The sequence below is a fragment of the Panthera tigris genome, chromosome B3 (assembly GCF_018350195.1).
Source record: "Panthera tigris isolate Pti1 chromosome B3, P.tigris_Pti1_mat1.1, whole genome shotgun sequence".
In the NCBI taxonomy this organism is placed as follows: Eukaryota; Metazoa; Chordata; class Mammalia; order Carnivora; family Felidae; genus Panthera; species Panthera tigris.
The window spans coordinates 122674763-122700195 of record NC_056665.1 but is presented as its reverse complement, the minus strand read 5'-3'; the positions used below and the strand labels follow the sequence as shown (position 1 = coordinate 122700195).

At 37.2% G+C, this 25433-nt stretch overlaps 1 protein-coding gene across 9 annotated transcripts in view; it reads right to left on the bottom strand.

The window, feature by feature from the left end:
• Positions 1-25433, bottom strand: part of NRXN3 (neurexin 3) — a 1570788-nt gene that overhangs the window by 970453 nt on the left and 574902 nt on the right. For all 9 annotated transcript variants that reach the window (XM_042990246.1, XM_042990247.1, XM_042990244.1 and 6 more), the window contains one exon: positions 102-305. In XM_042990246.1, coding sequence (XP_042846180.1) covers positions 102-305 — 204 coding nt within the window. The remainder of the gene's footprint in view (positions 1-101; positions 306-25433) is intronic.

Sequence of the window (25433 nt, the reverse complement as noted above, 5' to 3'; positions counted from 1 at the left end):
CTTTTAAGAAACAAACAAAGAATTCAATCAAACCAATGAAAATCAGAAAAGAAAGGGTAGACAAGCCCAAACGAAGTGGCAGAGGGTACTTCATACGATACCTAAGTTAACCATGAGCTTGACACGCCCCCCATCCAGCTCCAAACGCAGGGTGTCCGCAGAGTCCCTGGAGGTAGTAGCCACCAGCAGCCCATAAGCTCGCTGGGACATGAAGCGGAAGGACACATCCTCTGCCTCAGTGTGCATGACCATGGGCATGATGATCTTCATGTACATGCTGCCATCATAGCTCAAGATGGACGCCTCTGCAAAGAAGAATGGAGGAGAATGTCAGGATAAAGGATATCAGAGTTTCTCTTTGCTTCCAGGGTAAGTAGAGTAGGGAGGAGAGGACACCAAATTTGCAGTCAGGTGACCCGTGTTGGATAGACCTCCAGTGCGGCCACTTTTAACCTATGTGACCTTGGGCAGACCACTTAAACTCTGAGGTTCTATTTCATTATTTGCCTTTAAAAGGCATACAGTGGCACTGGTCACTGCCCTACCATGTTCACAGACTTAGCAAGTGTGCCAAATGAAATAATGGATATGAAGATGTTTTGTAAATGTATAAATGCCCCCACAAATAGTAATAATTTAATTCTACGTGCTGTAGACAAAACAAAAATGCATTAAACAAAACTTAGACTCCTGGAAGTATTTCATGAAGGATAGGAGGAAAACAGAAATTTTTAACCAGCACAGCAAACAGACATTTGCCAGAGCTTCTAGGAGGAAAGAGCAGCTGCCCAGGTCTGGTCCTGTAACAGCCCTAGTGGCCAGGCACTATACGAGTTTGCTTCACCCATTCAAAGAGGATCTACAGAACTAGGGCTAGAACAACAACAACAAAAATAATGACACCCTGAAAGTCAGTCAGTCATTTTATTCAAATAGCACTCTTATGAGGAAGAAACTCTACCCAATCTGATGCTTCTCTAGTCCAAGCACTTTGATTAGGAGCCCCCTTCCTCCCACTCCACCCCATTATGTTATCATCTCACTTAATGCTATAACGTGGATCTATCATTCCTACTTTGAATAGAAAACCAAGGGTCTTGAAGGCAGATGTTAACATCTCAAAGTCAGACAGCCTGGATTTTAAGCCAGTATGTACAATACCAAAGCCAGGACCTGTTCTACAACACCATGCTGCTCAAAATGTGCATTTGTTCAATCATTCATTTAGCAAATATTTTTAGAGAACACAGAAATGATCACTCACATTCCTATGAAGCCAACCTGTCACTGGGCTCAGTATCCGGCACTCACTGGGCCCTCATTAAATATTTACTGTTGCCAAATAGTTGCTACCTACCTACATGTACTATGGAGGGTTCAAAAGTGAAACGGATAAGAACCCTGCTATGACGGGAGACATGGCATGTGGAAGTAACTGTACTAGAATATACAAATGGTTAAATGACCGACCCAGGAAATATCTATAAATCCAGGGGCATTGAGGGCATTCATGCCACACAAAGACTGTGGTATGCAGGTGAGTAGAGAAGATAAGGTAGAGTCTGAGATGTTCTTGGTAGATGAATGGGGTTTGTAATGAAAGAGGTGATGGCATCAGATTTGTCACAGATAAAATAGCATCTGTATACATAGAGGAAAGAAAGAAGGGGAATTCTGAGATAAAAACAAGCTATTAAATTTAACAAAAGCATCAAGCATATTTTGAGAAGTAGTTATATAACTGTTCTTTGATATTATAATAAAATCAATAGACTTGGGAAGATATGGGAAGTGAATGGTTTTAGATTGAGAAGTACCATGATGCATTCATTTCTGATGCTGTGTACCTGGCACTCTTCTAAGTGTTGTGGGCCTAACAGTGAACAAGAGACAAAAATTGTCTGCCTTTATGTATAAAAAAAAACCAGATCAGGAAGATACCAGCCCAACCACATGGAAGGTACTCAAAACAGTCTATGTCACCATCATACCACCACCCTATTTACACGAGCAATATAAATACACCTGCTTATTCCCGAGAAGCAACCACCACCTGGGTAATACCCACAACATGCTAATGGCTGTACATTACAATCTGAAAACTCTAAGATTACAAATAAAGGTTTGACAGTTACAGACACTGCCACAATAAAAGACATATGATGAAGATGCATTCTTAGATGGGAAACATAACATGGTCCAGATGCGAAAGAAACTATTTTATTTCCTGGAAGAGCAGAATCAAAAGATCAATAATGATAACTAAAATGTATTGAGAACTCATCGTTTGCCTGGTGCTTGTTAGAATTTTACATGCACTAAGACAATTAATGCTTATAAGAACACCACAAAGAAGAAAATATCATTATTAGATTTTATAGATACCAGGTAACACAGATAACAAATGGTAGAGCTGTGAGTCGAACACCGGCAGTTTGATTCTCACAGCTATATCCTTAACCATTCTGCCCAATTGTCAGAGGGCTCTGCCATGAACACATCCATGTTCCTAAGCACTGAAAGCACATCTACAATGCCTCATGGTAGAGTGTGGTGTCCTTGTGTATATGTTTGTGTCATACACACGTCATTATTTAAAGCTGTATATTATTTATGAACACATAAAATTATATAAACATAGATAATACATCCATTTCTAAATATGCTACATATAAATATGCACAATTCTTTATGTGTCTGTGTAATTAAGAACACTATTAATCATTGTTACTATGTACCTTCTACTATACTCACCTACATACATATGTACACTCCTTTTTAAGAGACATTAGAGTATTCAGTGAGCCCTAAAATGGTTGTTTTGATGTATTCAACTTAAATACAATCCAAAAGTAATGGTCACTTTTATCTCTCTGGATATGTGTAGTGCCAGAACATAGTCGAAATGAATGCATGTTTATGTCAGTATTGGTAGTATCAGGGAGCATCAGGTAAGTATGCAGTTAAACAGCTAATGGTACCAAATAAAGTATGTATCTCAATGTGTACCTTGGTGTGTGTTTCTGTGTGTTCTATTATCGACCCAATATTTTTTTTTAATTTATTTTTTTTTTAATTTTTTAACGTTTATTTATTTTTGAGACAGAGAGAGACAGAGCATGAACGGGGGAGGGTCAGAGAGAGGGAGACACAGAATCTGAAACAGGCTCCAGGCTCTGAGCTGTCAGCACAGAGCCCGACGCGGGGCTCGAACTCACGGACCGCAAGATCATGACCCGAGCCGAAGTCGGCCGCTCAACCTACTGAGCCACCCAGGCGCCCCTCGACCCAATATTTTTAAGGGGAGGGTGATGAAGCAGAAAATTTAGTGTAGGAATCAGCTAAAAAAATCCATTCCAGGATTCTTATTAATTTGCTTAAAAGATTTCAAACACAAGGAGCACCCACCATGAATACAATAATTATTTGAGGCAAGAAAATAGGCCTGAATAAGGAAATTATTCAATCTGAAACAAGTTGGTCTAATGAGTTTTAAGAGGTCACATGATGGGATGCCTACATAATGGTACTTACACAGTTTCCCTATCTTGTGCCTCTTTGCTCCTTTACTATCCCCTTTCATCTTAAATTAATATATCCTAGCACACTCATTCCTTTAATGATTAACTGTATTTTTGAGCTACTTTCTTAGTGGTTGCTCCAGGTCTTACAATATACATCTTATCAAAATATGCTTCATATCTATACTCAGCTTAATTCCAGTGAGATATAGAAACTCTACTCTTCCACAACACTCTTCCCTTCCTCCTCATTGTGTTGTTGTTATTCACATTATGTCTATATGTGTTAGAACCTCAAAAATATTCTATTATCATGATTGCTTTTTAAAAACATGCCTTCTTAAAAAGCGAATAGAAGAAAGGAGAGCTCAAATATATTTATAGAGTTTTTTTAATTAAGCTTATTATTTACCATTTCTATCCCTCTTCATTTCTTCTTGCAGACTCAAGTTACCATCTGCTGTCATTTCCTTTTCTCCAATATAGCTTCATTCATTTGCGGTTTATTGTCAAATATATCACAATTCCATACATTATAGGCCCAACAGTACAATTTTATAGATATTGTTTTTTGCAATTGTGTTTTAAATCAGTTAAGAGAAAAAAGAAAAAGAAATGGGTAATTATGCTGTCTTTTATCATTACCTACATAATTACCTTTACTGGAGCTCTTTTTTTTTCATGTAGATTCAAATTACTGTCTGCTGTCACTTCCTTCCAGCATGAAGAATTAAAGCAGTTAGTAGTTCTCATAAGGCAGGTATACTAGCAGTGAACTCTCCGAGTTTACCTGGGAATGCCTTTATTTTGCCTTAACTTTTGAATGACCGCTCTGTTGGATATGGAAATCCTGGCTGACACTTCTGTTTCTTTCAGTACATTGAATGCTGTCATGTCTCTTGCCTCCACTGTTTCTCAAGACACATCAGCTGTTAATCTCACTGCAGTGCTCTTATACACAAGGAGTCATTTATTTTTCTCTTGCTGTTTCCAAGATTTCTTTGTCTTTGGTGTTCAATGGTTTTATACAATGGGCCTGGATGTAAACTCTTTGAATTTATCCTACTTAGAGTACATTCAGCTTCTCTGCTGTGGAGACTGTTTTTCATCAAATTTGGGAAATTTTCAGTCATTAATACTTTGAATATTTTGTTTCTGTCCCTTTTTCCCTCCTTTCGTCCCTGTGCTCCCATCTTACATATGTTGAGACATTTAAAAGTCCCCCACATTTTCTTGACATTCTGTTCATTGATCTTCATTTTTTTCTTCTATTCAGACTTATAATTTCTATTAATCTATCTTCAACTTTGCGGATTCTTCTGCTGACTCAAATCTATTGTTGAGCCTCTCTAGGGAATTTTCTTTGAGTTACTGCACTTCTCAACTCCAAATTTATATAGTATGTATGCAAAATCTCTAAATGGAAATTTAGAAGTTGAAAATTTATATATATATATACACACATACATACACTAACGATAATTGTAATGATAATACTAATACATCATTATAATTGATGAATCATTAGCATCTTACTTTTCTTTAATCCTCTAAGCCTCTAAGCATAGTTTTCTTAATCCTTTTAACATATTTAACATAATAACTTCCATGGAGGCTGTCTGCTAAGTCCAACATCTGGAGCCCCTCAAAGATAGTTTCCATTGCCAACATATATTCCTGTGTATCAGTCACATTTTCCCACCGCTGTGCATGTCTCACAACTTCTTGATGAAAACTGGACATTTTAGATGATGGATTATAGCAAGGTTAGGTCCTGCTCTCCGTTCTCCCACCCACCACCACCACCAGGGCTAGTTCTTGTTGTCCATTTGTTTCTTTGTTTAATGACCTGGCTGAGTGAATTTCGTGATTTATATTTTCATGGCGGTGTGACAGCTCTGATTTCCCTGCTCAGATGTTTTCCCCCATTTTTATCTTTTAGTGTGCCTTCCTATTGTTGGCAGGTATTATTCCTGGCCAATATAAGCCACTTATTGGTCAAATATTATACTTATGTCTCTGTAGTCAGTTAATTTTAATCCTTTCTCTGTTGATGTGTGTGAATTGGAGACTTCTTTCACAGTTCAGAGAGTGTAAGATTTTGCCTCATGTACAGCCAGGGACTAGTACTTGGAACTTGTCCCTTCTGTCAAATTAGTCATGTGACTGCACTGTTCTGGTTCTCACATTTTTCTCCCTTCCATCTATAATCTCCCTCTTCCTTTCACTCAGTTAATTTGTTTTAAAATTTTTCCTTTAAATTCTTGAGCCACTAAAATTTCTAAAGTTATTCTACAGTCCAAATGAGCTACAGAATACAGCTCATGGGAAATTCTTTGGTCCTTTATTTTCTTCTAGACCAAATTCCTAGACTTTTCTAATGTATATAGCTTCCTTTGTTTTATTTTACTTTATTTCTTCTGCTGTTTTATACTTGCATTGTCATGTCCTTGACTTTCCGGCTCATACTCAGGTGGCTCTGTCCAGAGTTTCTAATTGTTCAGACATAGTTTCAGGGACTTGATTCCCAGAGTCATCTACAGTTGAATGGCTTCATATTTTTAGTTCTATGGAGTTATTTTCTGTAGCTTGAGAGATGGTAAAATACGGGAACAAAATGAGGGGAGTGATAAAGAGCTCAATCAAGACTGTACATAATCTTCATTTAGCTGCCAAGGCTATGTTCTCATTTCTGAACCTTAAGTTCCTGGAGCAGAAGTCACCCCATCTGGTTAAAGAGTGTATCCCAAGGCAGTAGAGGGGAAGCATTAGGACTTCTTATCTGTTTAGCCCTGGTGACTTATCTTTTTATTCTCAGTCCCACTGTCTGGGTCTGTTACAGATATTTCCCTCCCACTGCCATTTCTACTACTCTTCACTCAGGTGGGACCAGATAAGAACATCTACTGAATCTTTTTCTTTTCCCTCTATAAAAATATTAGGGATAACTTTCAATATTTTTATCAATTAAGTAATACTATACCTGAGGAGCACAGGCAGGGTTGGCAGGCTCATCCTGTTTGGCCATTCCTCTTGGCTTTGTTTCCAAATCATTTATCTTTCTCCTACTTTTCGAGATTTAGGAAACTGAGTTTTACTTGAGGCTAATGATTATTTAACTGGTATACTCTTTTTTGTTTAACTCGAAAGAGGGTGCTTCTGGCAGGCAACTTTTCCCTACCATTCTCCCACTGATATTCTTCTGGCCAACCTTGTAAGCAAAGTACCATTAAATAATCACCCCCCTCATCCTCTTCTCTTTTTGTACCTTCAAGACACCCTCCTGCTCATTCATGCAGCTATTGGCCTTACACACTCCTTAAGTGTGTTTTATTCTGACAAAACTTCCCAAATACACAGATTGCTTCCTCTCCACCCAAACTGGGCTGATCTTAAACAGTGTGCAAATTTATACAGGAATGCCTGCCAGGTTCTAATTCTGTATTTTGCAACAGCAGGAACAACATAAATCTCTAGCTCCAAGCAGACCCAACAGTAGCCAACAGTTCTGGGGAATCAACAAAATTGATGTAGGGCAATGTCCTCCCTCTTGTGGACAAGGCTGAAAAGAACTAACTTTTCATTCTCAACATAATGCTGACATTACATACAGTCATTCTGGCTTCTCTTCTCCAAACAGCTAGAGCACTCTAAAGCTATGACAAAAATTTTGATGGACATTTCTCACTTTAAGAAAAGCAGGTATGCCTTTTGGGATGAGCACTGGGTGTTGTATGGAAACCAATTTGACAATAAATTTCATATATTAAAAAAATAAAATAAAATAAAATAAAATAAAATAAAATAAAATAAAATAAAATAAAATAAAATAAAAAGAAAAGCAGGTATGTATGTACATGTGCATATTTTTTGGTATTAATAAGGAGGGAAGATAGGAAGGAAGGGTAACGGGATACAGAAATCCTGGTTTATAAAGGTACATAATTTTTAAGAAAATGTTCATTCAATCAAAGAAGTCATGCAGCTTTCTCTTATATAGTTTTTCATACTGAATTAAAAATTAACTTAATTTATAAAAATTAAACAACACAATTAACCAGGAGAAATATAGCCACTGCTTGCAATAATATTTGCTCATTCATTCAATGATTAGTCTCTAATATATGCCAGACACTGTGCTGAACTGGGGGATGGGAGTAACAGAGCTGCTGTCTTTAATGAGATTACAGTAAAATGGAATTATAGACACAAACAGGTAAATTGTTATACTAAAAAATGAACAAAGTGCTGCAGGAACTCAGCTCAGATGTCTTTGTGTTTGCCTAGAGTTGTTAAGGAGGAGGGGTATAACTTGCTTCAAGAATTAGAGTGAACAGGAGCACCTAGGTGGCTCAGTTGGTTAAGCATCTTTTTTTTTTGTTTTGTTTAAATTTTTTTTCACATTTATTCATTTTTGAGAGTGAGAGAGACAGAGCATGAGTGGGAGAGGGGCAGAGGAGGGCACAGAATCTGAAGCAGGGTCCAGGCTCCAAGCTGTCAGCACAGGGCCAGACATGGGGCTCGAACTCACGACTGCTAGATCATGACTTGAGCTCAAGTCGGATGCTCAACCGAATGAGCCACCCAGGTGCCCCTAAGCTTCTGACTCTTGATCTCGGCCCAGGTCATGATCTCAAGGTTCATGAGTTCAAGCCCCGCATCAGGCTCTGTGCTGGCAGCATGGAGCCTGCTTGGGATTCTGTCTCTCCTTCTCTCTGCCCCTTCCCTGCTATGCACACTCTCCCTCCTTCCTCTCTCTCAAAATTAATAAACTAAAAAATTAAAAAAAAAAAAAGAATGAGAGTGAACAATAAAAAAGAAGTGGGAAGGCATTCCAGTTGGTAGAACAGCATATGTACTAGGGGCAAAGTTGACAAGGGCATGGAATAAAATCACATATCACAGCATCTTGTAAACAGTAAGGGGGAGTTCAAAGTCCTAAAGTAGAACAGAATTTCTCAATTGTGACAATACTGACACTTTGAACCAGATAACTCTTTGTTGTGGGAGCTGCCTTGTGCATTGTAAGATGTTTAGCAGTAGCCCTGCCGTCCACACACTAGGTGCCAATAGCATTCCCTTTAGTCATGACAACTAAAAATGTCTCCAGACATTGCCAAATGCCTGTCGGAGGATAAAAAAAAAAAGTTAAAAAAAAATACAAAATACAAAAATAAACCACCTCAGGTGAGAACCAGTCTAGTGGGTCCATATGAGCTCAAGAATAAAGATTGGAATTGGTAAAGTTAACACTAAAGGAATACAGAGAGGTACCAATATAAAAGACCAAGTAATTACAGTTAGGGACTTTGGATCTTAGTCAATACAGAGGAGTTTTAGACATGAAGTGACATGGTCAGATTTGCTCCGTAGGCTAATTCTGACAGTGCAGGAAGACAGAATGGTGTAGGGGGAGACCAGATGCAATCTTATCCAATTTTCTTCCAGACACTATTACCATTACTCTATCTTGCAAAACATGTTATGAAATTTCAAAACATATTTATAAAGGACAGTGGCATGTTTCTGAGAATTGTTCCTTTTCTGAGTCCATTCAAGAAAGCTCTATTGTGTAAAGCTGTAATTACACATATGGGTCAGCCTCCCTACTCGGAATCATTGGTCCACGGGCTGTCGCTGTGAGTGTGTAAGCTTGGATTTAGAAGACTGGGATGGAATCCTAGATCTGTATGTTATTTAACTGTGAAACATTCTGGGCCTCAGTTTCCCCATCCATAATATGTCTTAACAACACTGAGTCAGTCAGGATACTAATAGGAAAGACACAGCCCACTCCAACCATGCCATATTATGAAGGTTTAATAAAAGTAAATACTTACAAAGGTTAATAGGCACAGGTAGGGCATAATGAACCTTCCAAGGGGTAATGCAGTATTCAGTGCTATTAAGAGAAGACCTCTATCACTACCTTTGGCCTAATGGGGCAAGGGAAAGGTCAGTTATCAGAACTGTGAGGAAGACAGAGTTACCAGTGCCTCACAAGAGCTGTGACCTTAGGTCAAAGGGCCAATTGGTAGTCATTCCACAGGGAGAGAGACAGAAAATTAAAAATTCAGACTTCACTGTCATCCTTCCTTCTCATCCTCCTTGTGTGCTTCCCACTGGGCAAACTCAACCAGAATACAGAAGGCAAAGGAGCCTGTTATAATGCAATCCACAGGACAACCTTCCATGGTTCAAGCTGAGTGGGGAAAAAGCTGCAAAGAAAAGGAATCCATCACAATGGTGAAACCTGAAACATGAATGTGAAAATACCCAAATATCTCATATTCAACAGTGCTTAGTGAATGTTATCTGTTAGCGTGTAGTGCACACTTGTGCATTTTAATTTCCCTGATGTCTAGAGATGGCCCACTGCTTTCATGCGAGCATACTCCCGTACCAGAGGTAGCACTGGTTAGTAGAAAGAGCTTAGGTGTCAGGAGACCCATGTCTCTCTCCAGATCCACCTCTTATGGGCGTGCAATCTTGGGAAAGCCACACATTTGCTGGGCCTGCCTTATGTAAATGTTGAATAATATTTTTAAATGATATAAGAAAATATGTTTGAAAGAGGTCTGAAACTGTAAAATGGAATGTAATTATGAAGCGTTAATTACACCATTTTGTTAGTATTCATCTTCATTATGAAGTCTACTTTGATTAAATAGAAAAATAAAGTATACATTCTGCTTTCTTCTGTTCTCAAATTCCATACACAATGGTTCTACTTTCATAGACTTTCTCTACCTGTGGTAGAGATTACACTCCAGAACCCCAGAGTTAGAGTTTCTGTTAATATTTTTGATGGTAAGCATGGCTCATAGTAGTCAGGGGCAGGTTATGTTCAGTGATGGACCCTGATATTCTGGTCCAACTACACTATTCATTCTGAAAGACAGACAACACTATTCTGGAGACTTTCATTTTTGCCCAAAGCTTGCTGCCTCTCTGTCATATATTCTTGTCAGTACTCCAGAGAATACATTTGCTCTCTGTTATTGATATCTGGCTACTAAAATTTAAATAAGGTTTTATCTCTGAACCATCAAACAAGGATGATTAACTGCAGATATGGATCTGGAGTGAATGAATTTGTATAATGGATTTGTTTTATTCTAGAATATTGTTACACAATAGCACTGAGCTGATAGAGTAACATAATTAATGACCGACTGCATGCCTGTACTTGTTGGTGGTCTGATTCCCAAATGGCTGGGCTGAAGGCTCAGAGAACTGTTCCGCACACAGTTGTGCTCACTGGAATATGACTGTTTCAGTATTGTCCAAGGCAAAACCAGAGAAACAATTTCTCTAGGAGAGCAAAGGAGAATACACTTTTACCCTGTTAACTGTTCTGCAATGTACTGGTTCAACAAACCTCAGTTTTATATATAGTTTCTTCCAAAGAGAGACTGAGACGTTATTTCAACATGAACCAAAATCAAATTGTCTAGAAATATAAATTAAATTTTCTAGAAAAGTTAAACCAATGAAGAAATTTCCATAAGTACAATGGACTGATTACAGTACAGTCTGTTAGTATACCAGGAAAAAAAAAAAAAAAAAAACAACCATAGAAGCTGTGACATTACTCTCTCTGAATTGAACAAAAATTTAGTTAAAAACTTAAAAATTACCTGCATTCAAACCTTTTATTTCATAACCGAGGAAACTGAGGTAATATTTAAAGCCTTGATATTTTTTGCTTATATTGATATTAAAAACCTTCCTTTTTTTTCTACTTGGGATCGTGCTTCCAAAATCAGGCTGTACAAAATCAGCAATGTTCTGAAACAGATACGTCAATAGATCCATACATATATAATACTTAAAGATCTATTGAGGCACCAGTTCAGAATGTTCTTGATACATATACATGTTATATGTATGTATATGATATACATATATATGCGTATGTGATATATATGTTATATATGTGTATGTGTGTGATATATACGTAAATGTTATATATACGTATATACGTGTGTGTGAGATATATAAGCTATTTCCAACATTACTCAAGCAGAGTTAGCTACAGAATGGGACTACAAAAGAAATATGACAACGCCAGACAGTGAATTCAATGCACATAAGACGTGAATGAAAAGATATCTCTTCTAGTGAAAGTGACTATTAACAAAAAGAGAATAGTGGGAAATTTCACAACTCTACATTTTGTACGGTAGGATCTAGAGTTGACCAGGTTAATAAACTACTCCTGCAATTGAATTCCATATAATTTTTCAACTCAAAGATATTATTAAGATGAATGTTAGATCCTATGTAATGTCTCAGGCTATTAGCTCATCAACCCCCTGGCCAACTCACAGTAAAACACAGTCTTCTTGGAAGACTACATCATTTATAGTATTCATTTATAAATCATTAGGGAAGATTTGCCATATCAATATCTTTTTGAGTACCTATTACGTTTTCATGTACTTTTCTAGACTTGCGATCTAGAGAGGGACAAAACAGATGTTCCTACTTTGTGGAACTTTACTTTTAGCTATAGTCATCTGGGGTAATGGCTGAATACAAGTAACCTTGTTAGCCTCTGATGATATAAATGGCAAACAGCTATTGTAATATACAAGGAGAAACAAATAGTGAGCAGGAAGATAATCATCATTTGGCTGCATATACAGACGTTGCATATCTCAGATTTTCCTACCTCAAGCCCTCTGTCAGTATCATTTTATAAGAACTTTACCTAGAACAGTAAGGTATCAGAAAATTTCATCAAGGTGTAACTCATGGTTGTGGAGTATCGTACAGAAGGAATGTCTCATTTCCTTTGTCCCAAAAGATGGAGGTGCATGCTAGGGGTACCCCCACCTAAGGTAATAGGATACAGGGGTAGATATTAAGCAAAGCCCGATGTTGTACTCAGCTGGCCAAAGAGAAGAAAAAAAATGTTGTAGCTGTCTGGCAGATAACTAGGATGCATCATACACAGGCTGCTACTGCAGCAACAATAGAGAACACGACTAAAATTAAGCTATAAACACTTCTTCTTGTCAGGGCCCCATTCCTCTGCAAACAGAAAGTTGTTTTATAGGGCTGGCAAAGCATACTGTAAATTATATTACCAGCCCACAGCTGATGAGTTTATAAGTCTACAGGGAACAAGTTATCTGGCTCTGTCACCATGCTTAGCTTGCCAAACTTGCATGTGAGGCACACCAGTCTGAGAGATATTGCTAAAACTTAGAAATGAGTGGGCCAAGAATAGCACTGGAGCAGAAGAAGGAAGGTACATGGTACATAACATTAATTTGTCCCTAAAGTTTTCCTCTTAGGGCTTCTTTATGACTCAACAATGCTGTTCAGTAGTCCCTGAGTCAACACTTAATTATACTGTAAACTGGTAGACAATCGAGGGTTTGTCTGATGAATGGGTGGACAGTTTCTAAACAATTCAAGACCCCTCACTTTATTGTACCACTCTCAAAATGTTTCTAGATTCTTGTTTATTTTTCTAACTAGCAGCGAGTATCTGTTTTCAGGAGGCTTTATTTTCCCCTTATCTTTTTATTTCCTCTTATACTTGAGCTAGTATCATTTTTCTAGACACAAAGAAAATCATGTCACCTTCAAGTCAAATGCTTTCAATGGCACCACAGTACATACTAGCACTGATTTAGCCCTGATACTCCGAATTTTAGATGATCTGGCCCCAGGTCACATCTCCAGCCTACTTACCAGACCCCACTGTGCCCCCCTCACTTTTGCCCTTCACTCTTAGAATATACCCTGTCCCTGGGATTTTGCTCTTGCTGCTATCTTTGTATGGAACCTTCTATACTCCCTGTCCACCTGGCAAAATCTGGCATGCTTACTAACAGTAAGCAAGGCTCTTTGACTTCTCCTTCAAAACTTCGTGAATGTGGAAGTCCTTTCTTTTTCCGTGTCTGCTCCCTTAGCTCAAGCCCCCACCCTCTGTGTTCTAGCTAGACTTCTAACAATTCCTGATACTTTCATTTGTTGCTCTCAATAGTCTATCCTCCAAATGGCAGCCATAGAGATCACTCCCTTCCCCTGCTGTATGCTCTCATGCCTCCTTAATGCATTCAGAATACATTTATACCTCCTTGCCTGACTCTAAGTCTTACATGATTTGTTTCTTCTCTATACGGTAATCATAGGTCTAGGTTTGGCCCAAACAGTTCCATTTTGCTTCTGTTGTCCTGATGTGATTGTTAATAGCATCACCTTTTACTCAAAAGTATGCAGTCTGGACTTAAAGCCAACCTGGTCACCCTACTTCTACAGCTCATCTACTATTCTTCCCTTGTCCAGTACAGCCCAGCATACTGGCCTCCCTTTATTTCCTTAAATACAAACACACCCATTTGTTCTTACATTGGGGGATTCAGCCAATCTGTTCTTTAGCACAGAACTACCTGCTCCCTGATCTTTTTGCATGGCTGACTCTGTCTCATCCAGGCCCAGGCCCAAATAGCTTAACTATCATCTTATCAGAAAGGTATTCCCCAATCACCTTATCTAACTGCCCTTCTCCCCAAGCCTATTCTATCACATTAGCTCATTTATTTTTCATCACAGCACTTACAATATCTGATTTTTTTCATTCATATGTTCATCTCATTCCTCCTTCTAGAACGTAAGTCCATGAAAGCAGGTACCTTTTTTCCTTTTTGTTTACTACTATGTAGCTCTTTTCTAGAAGAGTGCCTGGCAAATAGTAGGTGCTTGGGAAAAAATTAAAAAGATGGTGATTGAACAAAATACCTTGAGCATCACCTTCTCTATGAAACCTATCCTGGATACCTGCACTCCCTTTCCAAGTCAAAGTGACCACTCCTTCTCTGTGGTTCCACTGTATCTGCTATGTACATACATCACAGGCAGTGTCTACAAGACAGTTTTTGTGTGCATTTCATTTTAGTTTATGTTTGTTTCTCTCTGGACATTGAAAAAAAAATCTAATGGCAAATATATCTCCTGTTCATTTTTGTGTCATTTTGTTTGGTTTGTTGTTTGAAACGTTTTATTTCAATCTTACCTAGCTTCAGATTTATCTACTTGCCCACTTGCAAAAATTAAACCGAGCATTCTCTTACGCTTCTCGCCCTACTTCCCCTAATGCTAACATGTTACATAACCATAGTACGATTGTGAATAGCAGACATTAACATGGGTAATCATTTTAAATAAACTTTAGATATTAGTCAAATCTTATGACTTTTTCCAATAATGTCCTTTTTTTCTGTTCCAGGATCCCATTAGTTTCTATTTTTCCTTAGTTTTCTCCAGTCTATAGCAGTTTCTCAATTTTTTCTAGTCTTTCATGTCCTTTTGAAGTGTACTGGCCAGATATTTTACCAAATATCCCCAATCTGGTTTTGTTCAATGTTTTCTCATGATTAGAGTGAGGTTATGCATTTTGAGAAAGAATCTCCTTTGAATCCCTTGTGTCCTTCCCAATGCATGGTATTAAGCTCATGATATTGACATGGCTTGTTACTGGTGATGTTTTCTTGATTACTTGGTTAAGTCCCTAAACTTTTCACCCACTAATTTTAGTATCTATCAGTAAACCTTATTTGCAACATTTATTAATGGTGTTTGTTTGCCTAGTGGTGATTCTCTCTTACCCTCTTTTCTTCTACATTTATTAATTGCAATTCTACCGTGTCCTTAGTCATTTTGATTCTTCCCACCAGTGTTATCATATTTCTGACTTATACGTGTCCCTGTAAGTACAGATTGCTGCAGAGCAATAAGTTCTCAGGCTGACACTAGCTAGGTTTATAACTGGACAAGCTACTTAATCTCTCTGAGACTCAGCATCCTCATTAGTAAAAAAGATAATATTAATACATAACTCATTAGGCTGTTGAAAGGATGTTCAATTCATTTCTCATCAATTCATTCATTCATTCATTCATTCAGGCACTGGAGATACAACAAACAAACGAGGCCATCTTGACTTCGTTAACTCTTGACTAACCTAGGTCTGGGCATCTATTAAGCTTGGCAAGGCTCCAAAATTATTTTCTACAGTTATGATTAATAATTGTACAATTTCCTAGCTAACTCTGGATTCCTAAGGATTTCAGCGAGCACTCAGATCTGATTCTTCACCAACCAGAAACATTTTTTTCAGTTTCCACTGACATGAGAATAATCAAAGGTGTGCCCCACACACACACATACAGGTGTGCAATTTTAGTAATTAATTTTTCCCAAACATATCAGAATCCTAGGAGGGAAGCCCAATTAAAACACAAGTAAAATCTCTGATGAAAGGTAAATGTTAAAAGTTCGTAAAGGAGGGCTCTCCTCTCTCTAAACTACTCTCTTCAGGTCTCAGTCTATGGAGAAGCTGGATCACTGTCACGTGGGCCAAAGGAAATATTTGAAGATGGAGAAAACTGTAGCTGGTAAATGTTATTGCTAGCTCTGGGAGGTGAGGCCTGCAAGGCTAATACCGCTGTGCTGGAGCTTGGCAGGCCCCTGGAGGAGCCCAGACGACGGATGAGCTGATCACGCAAGCCCACTCCAAATGTCACCCTAACATTTGCAGAGCTGTGTGTAAGTGCTTAGGAGAGGTTTCCAGTAAGAAGGTCAAGGATGGAAAAGCTGTTTGGGGAGCTGAAGGATGTATGTGGGAAGGTGCAGCCATTTTGTGGAGTATTCTTTTCCTTTCACATGAGCAGGTTTCGTTTTGTTTTGCTTTATATTACATTGTGTGGTTTTCAGGCTGGCAGTTTTCATATAGACAGATAATCCTTCAGAAAGGCTACAGCCAGTACCTGGTTTCGATTTTAGGGGGAAAGAGAAAATCGTATATTCTTCTGATCTCCCTATCAAACAGCTTTTATTTTGTTTTGTTTTCATTTTTATGCTTTAAGTCTTTAGTTGGTTTTGTATATCTACAGTCGAATTTTGGTATTTCAGCATTTCTATTCACAATTTTGACATTTCCCCAGAGAGTCTGAAGAGTTATGCTATGTGGTCATATACAGTTTTGATCAGTCCATTGAGAGCAGGAAGTGCAAGAACTCAGGGAGTAAACTTGGCTGTGCACTTGACATCCATATCTCAGAGAGTCTAGGCAGTTCTTTATTCAACTTTGAAATATTACATTTAAACAAGTAGAAATAAGTAAATAATACCTGTGTACCTAAATCTGGCTTTTGTTAATTGCTTAACATTCTGATGTATTTGTTTCATATTATTTTTTTCAAGAAATGGAATATTACAGACAGGCTGAGGTAAACCCCCTTTGCAGCAGCCGTGCTCCCTTCTCTTCCCAAAAGTAACCTTTTACTGGGACAGTCACCATGTTTATGAAAGCTTTTATATCTTTTATACAGTAAATGAGGATCTTGACAAAGTATTTTGGATTATTTTACTTGTTGATAAACTTCACATAAATGGCATCACTCTGCACATGTTATTCCATAATTTGTTTTCATTCAAGATTATGGTCTTGAGGTTCACCAACATTGTTGCATGTTTTGCTCCACTATTAGATGGGATTCTGTTGTACACAAACACCACAAACCATTCATTCATCTTCCGCTTATATATATATACACATATATATATTACACATTTTTTTTTTTTACATTGCAAACAGCATTCCAATGTGTATTCTACTAACTGTCAACTTGAGAGTTTCTCTAAAGCATTTACATAGACATGCAATTGCTAGGCCAAATGTCATGCTCAATCTCAATGCTAAACTGCATTCCAAAGTGGATACCCTAATTACGCTCCCACTATTTAGGATATGACGGCGTTCCTTGTTCTTCCTCTTTGCCAACACTTAATATTATGAGAATCATTAATTTTTGCTAACTGGGTGGATGAAGTTAATAGCACAATATCTTTTCTATCTGCATTGTAAAGATTACTAGCATGGCTGGACATTCTTTTACATGTTTACTATCCATTTTGGTTTTGGCATCAGTGATCTGCTTATTCATAACCCTTGTTCATTTTCCTGTTGGGTTTTTGTCTTTGTTGTTGTTGGTGTTGACTTGTAGGAATTCCTTATACAACTTATGATACCAATCCTTTATACATTACATTCATTGCCAATAGCTTCTCCCAGTCTGTGGCTTATCTATTATTAATCACAGTTTTCTTTAAACATAAAATTTAAATTTAATTGTAATGAGGATTATCAATATTTTCTTTATGGTCTGTGTGTTCAGGCTTTTTAAAAATTTTTAAAGTTTATTTATTTATTTTGAGACAGAGATAGCATAAGTGGGGTAGGGGCAGAGAGAGAAGGAGAGAGAATTCCAAGCAGGCTCCACACTGTCAGCAAAGAGACCGATGTGAGGCTCAAACTCACAAACTGTGAGATCGTGACCTGAGCCAAGATCAAGAGTCAGACATTCAAACAACTGAGCCACCCAGGCACCCCTCTTTCAGGTGTTTTAAAAATAAATCTCCACCCACGGGTCATGGAGCTATTCACCTTTAATTCCTTCTGAAATTTTTAAAGTTTTGCATTTTATACTTACATTTTTAAATACTCTTAATTCATTTTCATGTTTAGTATAAGATGAAATTTAGTTTTCTTTTCCTTAAGGTTAACCAATTAGTCGTGCCTAGGTGGCTTAGTCGGTTAAGCATCCAACTTTGACTCAGGTCATGATCTTCTAGGTCATAGGTTTGAGCCTGGGATTCTCTCTCTCCCCCTCTCTCTCTGCCCCTCCCCAAATCGTGCTTTCTCTCTCTCAAAATAAATAAACTTAAAAAAAAAAAGATAACCAATTATCCCTGTACCATTTACTAACTGGTTTGTTCATTAACCACCAATTTGTAACATCAACCTAGCCATGCATCACTTTTGACACTACATGAGATAGCTCCTGAGCTCCATTCTGTCTTACAGGTCTGTGTGCCTGTTTCATGTGATTCTAATTACTTTGGGTATAAAATACGTCTTAATACCCAAGTAGGACAAGTCTTTTTGCTATCATTCTCTCCTCCTTCCCCCAGAATTGTCTTGGCTGCTTCGGACCCCTGAACTTACATGTGAGTTTATAGGGTCAGCTGTGTCAGGTTCCAAAAGATACTCTGTTAGAATTTTGAGTGGAGCTGTACAGGGTTTACAAAATATTGTTGGGAGAAATGGCATCTTTATTGAGCCTACTACTCATGCATGAACACGATAGATACTGGTGATTTATTCAAGACCTTATAGTCTTCATATATTCTTGTTGGGGCACCTAGGTGGCTCAGACTTCGGCTGAGCATCTGACTTCGGCTCAGAACATGACCTCATGGTTCATAAATTCAAGCCCCACATCGGGCTGGCTGTTTTCAGCTCAGAGCCCACTTTGAATTTTCTGTCCCCCTCTCTCTCTGCTCCTTCCCTGCTTGTGCTTCTCTCAAAAATAAATAAATCTTTAAAAAATAATAGTGTTGTCATTATTTTTCATAAAGTTCTTCAATCATTTTAGATTTATTCTCAGCTACTTTATATTTTTGTTACTATTACATATGGAATTCTTTCTGTTCTACCTTTTAACTGGTAATTATAATTGTACAGAAAGCTAATTCAGCTTATGTGCTTATCTTCTATCCAACAAACTTGATGAAATAACTTCTAGCTCACCAATAAATCCCTCAAGGACTTTCTACAAATGAGGAAAGTCCAGTATATTTCTCCAACCCTTATGCACCTAATTTTTAAGAATTATTTTCTTATTCTATTGGCTAGGCTCTCCACTTCAACAAGCAAAAGTGATACTGGGTATCCTTATTTTGTTCCTAATCTGTATAAATATGATATTTGCTCTGTGTTCATGATAACTTCCCATTATCAAAATAAAAAGTTCTATTCCCATCTAAGCACGTTCAGATTTTCAATAATCAGTATATACTGATTATATCAAATATTTTTGTAGTTATTTAAATAACATGTTCTACTTCTTTGGCTTTAATATCATTATCATTTTATATTACATTTAATTAATATATTTCCTAATGCTGCATCATCCTTATATTCCTAAAAAATACCCTCCTTGTTTATGATTCAAAAAAAAATACAAAATTATATTGCCTGGTGTTTTATTTAGAAATTTCATTAGAAGTGCATATTGAATGCACATATAGTGTTGCTTTGGAATGAAAGGTAGTATAATGATATAAAACTGGGCATGTATTTCCATCCATGTTGGTTCAGTTTCTGAATCACACAAGGGACTTCATGACAGGCAGTCTCAGCACTACAAAGTTTCCATATTTAGACTTCATTTCTAGTGGGTTTCCATATTTAATATAAATATGGTACGGATGACACATTGCGGGTGTGAAATAATTATGTGCAGAAAGAATAAGGGAATTAAAGCTTGAATAAAAGAAAATAAGAGAGAAAGAAAAAAAGATAGGGAAAGAAGGAAGAATTTTTTCTAGGACAAAATTTCAGGAAGTACTGATACTTTCAGGTAAAATAGTTTTTGCTAAGAGGAAACAAGTGAACAAACAAAGCACTGGAGGAATTTATTTGTGTAAAACTCATCTTACTTCAGACTTGACCAGGAAGAAAATAAGATAGCGGCAATTTTGTCTGATCCTTAAGAAATAGAGCATATTTGTTCATTTGACCAATGACTGAGTCTTGACCAAAACTGACTTCACTAAGATAGCAGTGTTTGTCTGAGATCCTTCTTTTTTTAAGTTCATTTATTTAATTTGAAAGACAGAGAGAGAGAGAGAGAGAGCACACACACAAGCAGTAGAGGAGCAGAGAGAGCAGGGACAGAGGATTGGAAGCAGGCTCAAGTTGATAGTAGAGAGCCCGATGTGCGGCTTGAACCCAGGAACCCTGAGATCATGACCTGAGCTGAAGTCAGATGCTTAACTGACTGAGAGACCCAGGCACCCCGAGGTCTTTTTTTTCCCTAAGTTTATTTATTTGGGGTGCCTGGGCAGCTCAGTCAGTTGAGTGTCCAACTCTCGATTTCTGCTCAGGTCATGATCCCAGTGTCGTGGGATCGAGCCCCACATCGGGCTCTGCACTGAGTGTGAAGCCTGTTTAAGATTCTCTTTCTCTCTCTCTCAAATAAAAAATATATTAATAATAAAGGTTGTCTTGTGTTTTTGTTTTTGTTTTTTTTTTTTTGAGAGAGTGTATGTGCAGGGGAGGGGCAGAGAGAGAGGGAGAGAGAATCCCCCCAAGCAGACTCTAACCTAGCAGCATGGAGCCCGACATGGGGCTCAATCTCACAATCTGAACTGAAATCAAGAGTGGGATGCCTAACAGACTGAGCCACCCAGGCACCCCTGAGGTCCTTTTGTAACTTTGGACTAAAGAAAATTCTACTGTTCTTACCCCATGGGCTGCCACATGTGGAATTCCTTTACCCTTAATAAAAACAATCTCAGTGTGTTAGACTTTTCTATGATTGAAGATGCAGGAAGGATAAACTATTCTCAAAAACAGTTGAAACGTAGCATATAAAGTAGACCAATTGTCTATCTTCTATTGACTCTTACATAAATTCTTCAATTATCCAGCCAAAGGATACAATACCCTGAGGTATCAAACTTTGATTTAATGTGACCATGCTGAACTCCAATTTAATCTCTTCATATGTTCTTTAAGCATGCTTTCAAGCTAAAGCTCCTTTCTTTTCCTCCAAAGGCACCACCTGATTTTATGATAAATGATCAGTATAACAGCAGCCAGGAGGAGAGATTGTCATTATTTGACCAGTTGGGGCTGTTAAGACAAACACAGTAGTTACCCCAGGCTATAACTGTGACTCAGTACCACTTACTATTTAAGAATAGAGATTCTAGCCCCAGAAGTCAGAGTCTGAATCTTAATACTGCCTCTTATCAGCAGTGTGACATTCAAAAATCTGCTTAATCCTCTAAGTCTCAGTTCCTTCTTTGGTAAAATAGATGTAAATAATACCTAACTTTTATGGCTTTTATGAAGATTCAATGTGATAATGTTTGTTAAATGTTTGGCATGGTATGCGGCACAAAGCTGCATTATAATAATAAATATTAGTTATTATTATAATGAGGATCAAATTCTCAGCCAGATAAAATATACAGAGAAATCAAGATGGACCCATTACATGGAGGTGTAGACTGATAAATCACTAAGCATAAGGCTAATATCAGCTGTATTTGGAGCCCCATGGAAATGGCAAGCATTGAAAAATGGTATTAAAAGCTCTTAGAAGTCAAACCTTCACTCTGTTCTGTGCATTGCCCCCCCCCCAACAATTTTTTTATGCCAAAATAAGAACATCACCCATGAACAATTGGAATAAAGTGCAATAAATCTCTATGAGGATCATGTATGGAGGGATGGCGAGGCACCAAACAGAACATCTGGGATTTGGGATTTTATTCTAAGCGCAGCAAGAAACCACAGAAGTGTTTTTAGCAGTGAAGGGGCAGGATTTGGTTTATACATGGACCTGGATGACCTCTTATGTGTTCTCAGTTTTCTCATCTGAAAAAAGCAAGCCTCAAACTAGAGCAGTGGTTTTCAAAGCACAGTTCCTAAATCAGCAACGTCAGCATCACCTAGAAACATGTTAGAATGCATGTTCCCAGGCCTTACCACAGACCTACTGAATTAGAAGCTTCAAAGGTGGGACCAGCAAGCTGTGTTTTACTAAGCCCTCCAGATAGACTCTGATGCACATGGAAGTTTGAGAACTCCTGGATTCAATAAATTCAGATATTCCTTTCAGCTCCAAAGTTCAACATTTCTAATCAAGTCCTTCACAATGCAGGTCACGAATCCTCACAAATGAGACTAACCATCTAGCATTTTTATCAGCAACAATTTGTTTCAGAGAGGAATTATTCAAAGAAAGATAAATAAGCATCTAATGCACAGATCTCATGTCAGTACACATTTTATATCCTGAGCCAAATATATAATAAGATGAAAAGGAATTAAATATAATACCACAATGACCTATAAACTTCTATTCACAATTATTGACAGAATGAATTTCCCTAAATCCATATCCCCTATATGATTATCTGCCTTGGTTTATACAAAACTATGAGACTATTAGAAGGATTATATCTATCTCTGTTATATAAGGATCTATGCAAAGAAGGTATTTAATCAGAGACAAGATAGAATGATAAAAGGGCAAGCCCTTTGAGATTCCACAACTCAATGTTGGAACTCTGGTTACACTACTGATCTAAGAGTCAGAGTTAAAATGTGGGGTGGGTCTGGTAGATAACTCATAAACTCCAAATATAGCTAGCATTATATTTATTTGTGCTTGAATATCTGTTCATGAAAAATGGCCACATGACTATGTTCCATAAAACAACTTCTGTAGATGTATTTTACTAAAGCCTGCTACATTAGGTGTGGGTACATGCTTATCTGAAATGGACTCTGACATCATATATAATGTTGGCTTTTGGTAAGTCCCCAATGGTTAACACAATCCATAACTGGCCAAATAAAATCATTGTAAAATAAAGAAATCAAACATGGCTTCTTTAACAAATTCAGGAATGCCAAAATGAAGGGGCATGTCTTTAAATTAAAATGAGAATATTTTATGATTACCAACAGTGATCTATTCTCTGTATCAGAGACAGTTATTGACCTGATAAAATATTACGAGCTCTTCTATGCCACAATGACAAGTCATTCCTCTGGACCCCAATGCTGATTTGGAAATTATTCCCGCAGTACCATGGGATGGATATCTGTATACATGCTGAAGTCTTGCATTAATTTAATTTTGTACATGTTTACACACTGCACCCCTAATGAGACTATAAGAAGCTTCTGAGTAAATACCATTGCTTTTACTTCTGTTTCTTAACAGAACTGAGCATAGCAGACTATACGCATTAGGTGTGGAATGAAAATATTGATTATGAGTCATCTTATCCAGGAGGTATACAGGCTGAAAATAAATACACTCAGGAAAGGTACCGATGAATCTATTGATAATATTAAATGGATAAGGTGTAGTGGTTAAGAGCACGGATGGTGGAATTAGATAGTTGGAATCTAAGCTAAGCCACTCATTAGCCATGAGTTATTTAGCCTCTATTTTTGACTCTCAGGTTCGTCAACTATAATAAAATGGGGATAATAGTATCCATTTCAAAGACTTACAAATATTGACTAGATAATGTACATGATGGCTAATACATAGAGATCAATAGGTGATAGCTATTAATGTTAATGATAATAATAATGGATATTCATAGCACAGCATCTTTTAAGATATATTTTGATATTTGAGCCACACATCATATAAGGAACTATGATAACATGTTAACTCACAAACTAGAAAATTATTCCCTTTGTTTAGATACAGATGAGGGCTGAATGAATTCTTGGTCTCATTTAGGTTATATACTGGATTTTTATGATTTATTAATAAGATTTGTTAACACAATGGAATATTATAGTCACTTAAAAATCATTTTAAAGAACGTTTATTAACATGGGAAAAGCTTATGCTAAAATTTAAGTGGCAAAAAGATTACAGTGCTGTAATAAGACTCAGTTTTGTTAGAAATTATTAAATTTTATTTAGTTCATTAAAATCTACATATCTATATATGAAGAAAACACGCTAAATCATAATGGCTATTAACTGTGAGCAGTGAAATCATGGATTTTATTTTTCTTCTTCATATGTTTCAGTATGTGCCAAATTTCCTGCAGTAAATATTCATTAATTTGATGATACAGAAAAAACATATGCAATTTAAAATAATAAAAATGTCAAAGACTTAGAACATAGGAGACTGTTTATAATAGAATGTTAGGTTAAAAATCAGAAATATCAAGAAAATTAAATGCATTCTCTCCTATGTATGAAAAAATGATTACTATACTAAAACATACATTGCAGTTACTTCTGGCTGATAAATTTTGAGTAATAGTTATCTTTTTCTTTTTAAATATTTCCCAGTTTTTTTCAAAATAGGCATATACTGATTTTATTATATATACATAAATATGTATATATACATAAACACATACAAATATGTGTATATTTTTATACATATATTTACACATGATAGATATTTGCAGATATCCCTCCTCTCCTCCAAAAGACCTCAGGTCCTGATTTTTTTGTTTTTTAATCACAAATTCTCTCTAAACCACTGGGATTTAGGTTTTAGTCCTGGTATTTAACCATTGCAATGTTGTGGGACTGTTGAGTCTTCCGAATATAGTATCTAGCATAGCTAATTCCATATTTCTGGGAAACATCACAGAAACATAGCATATGCAAATAAATTAAGAAAGAAAAGTGCATGGATTATTAAAATTAATTGAAGAAAACCAACCTAAAACAAGTAAATAATAGTGTTTTGGTTTTTCAGGCTGGTTAAGGTGTCAAAATTGAGGAAGAGTGTCAAGCAGTAATTACAGCCTAGCGACAGCATGTGAGCTGAAAGACTATATAGTACACCACTTAATTTGTAGTTCTTTACTGAAGTTTTAAACCTAAAATAAAAATTTTTAAAATAAAATAAAGACAAGTAAAGTTTATAATCCACAGAGGAAGGAGGGAATTGAATTCTGTGTTGGTTCTTTATCCTGCTATCAGAGATTTGCTCATGCCCAAAATGTACTTCTGTAAAATGATAATTATCAGGTCTGGCTAATAGGCACCTCCCTGCAGCAGGGAAGGACCTGGCTGATACTCCATGCTTTCTTCCCCATGCTTCTGGGGAAGAAGGGCAAAGAAAGGAAGGGAGCAGGAGTCTCACCCCTGTAACACTCAATAGCTTGACCCACAAATCACCCTCCAGCAGTCCCAGGAGCTGGGGGAATAATTTAGGTTGGAAGATTTTGCTATTGGATGGCAATGAATATCAAGGCAAAAAGCACCCATTTAGAGGTAGAGTTTGTTGGAACAGCTTCACCCCTTACTGTGGGATCTT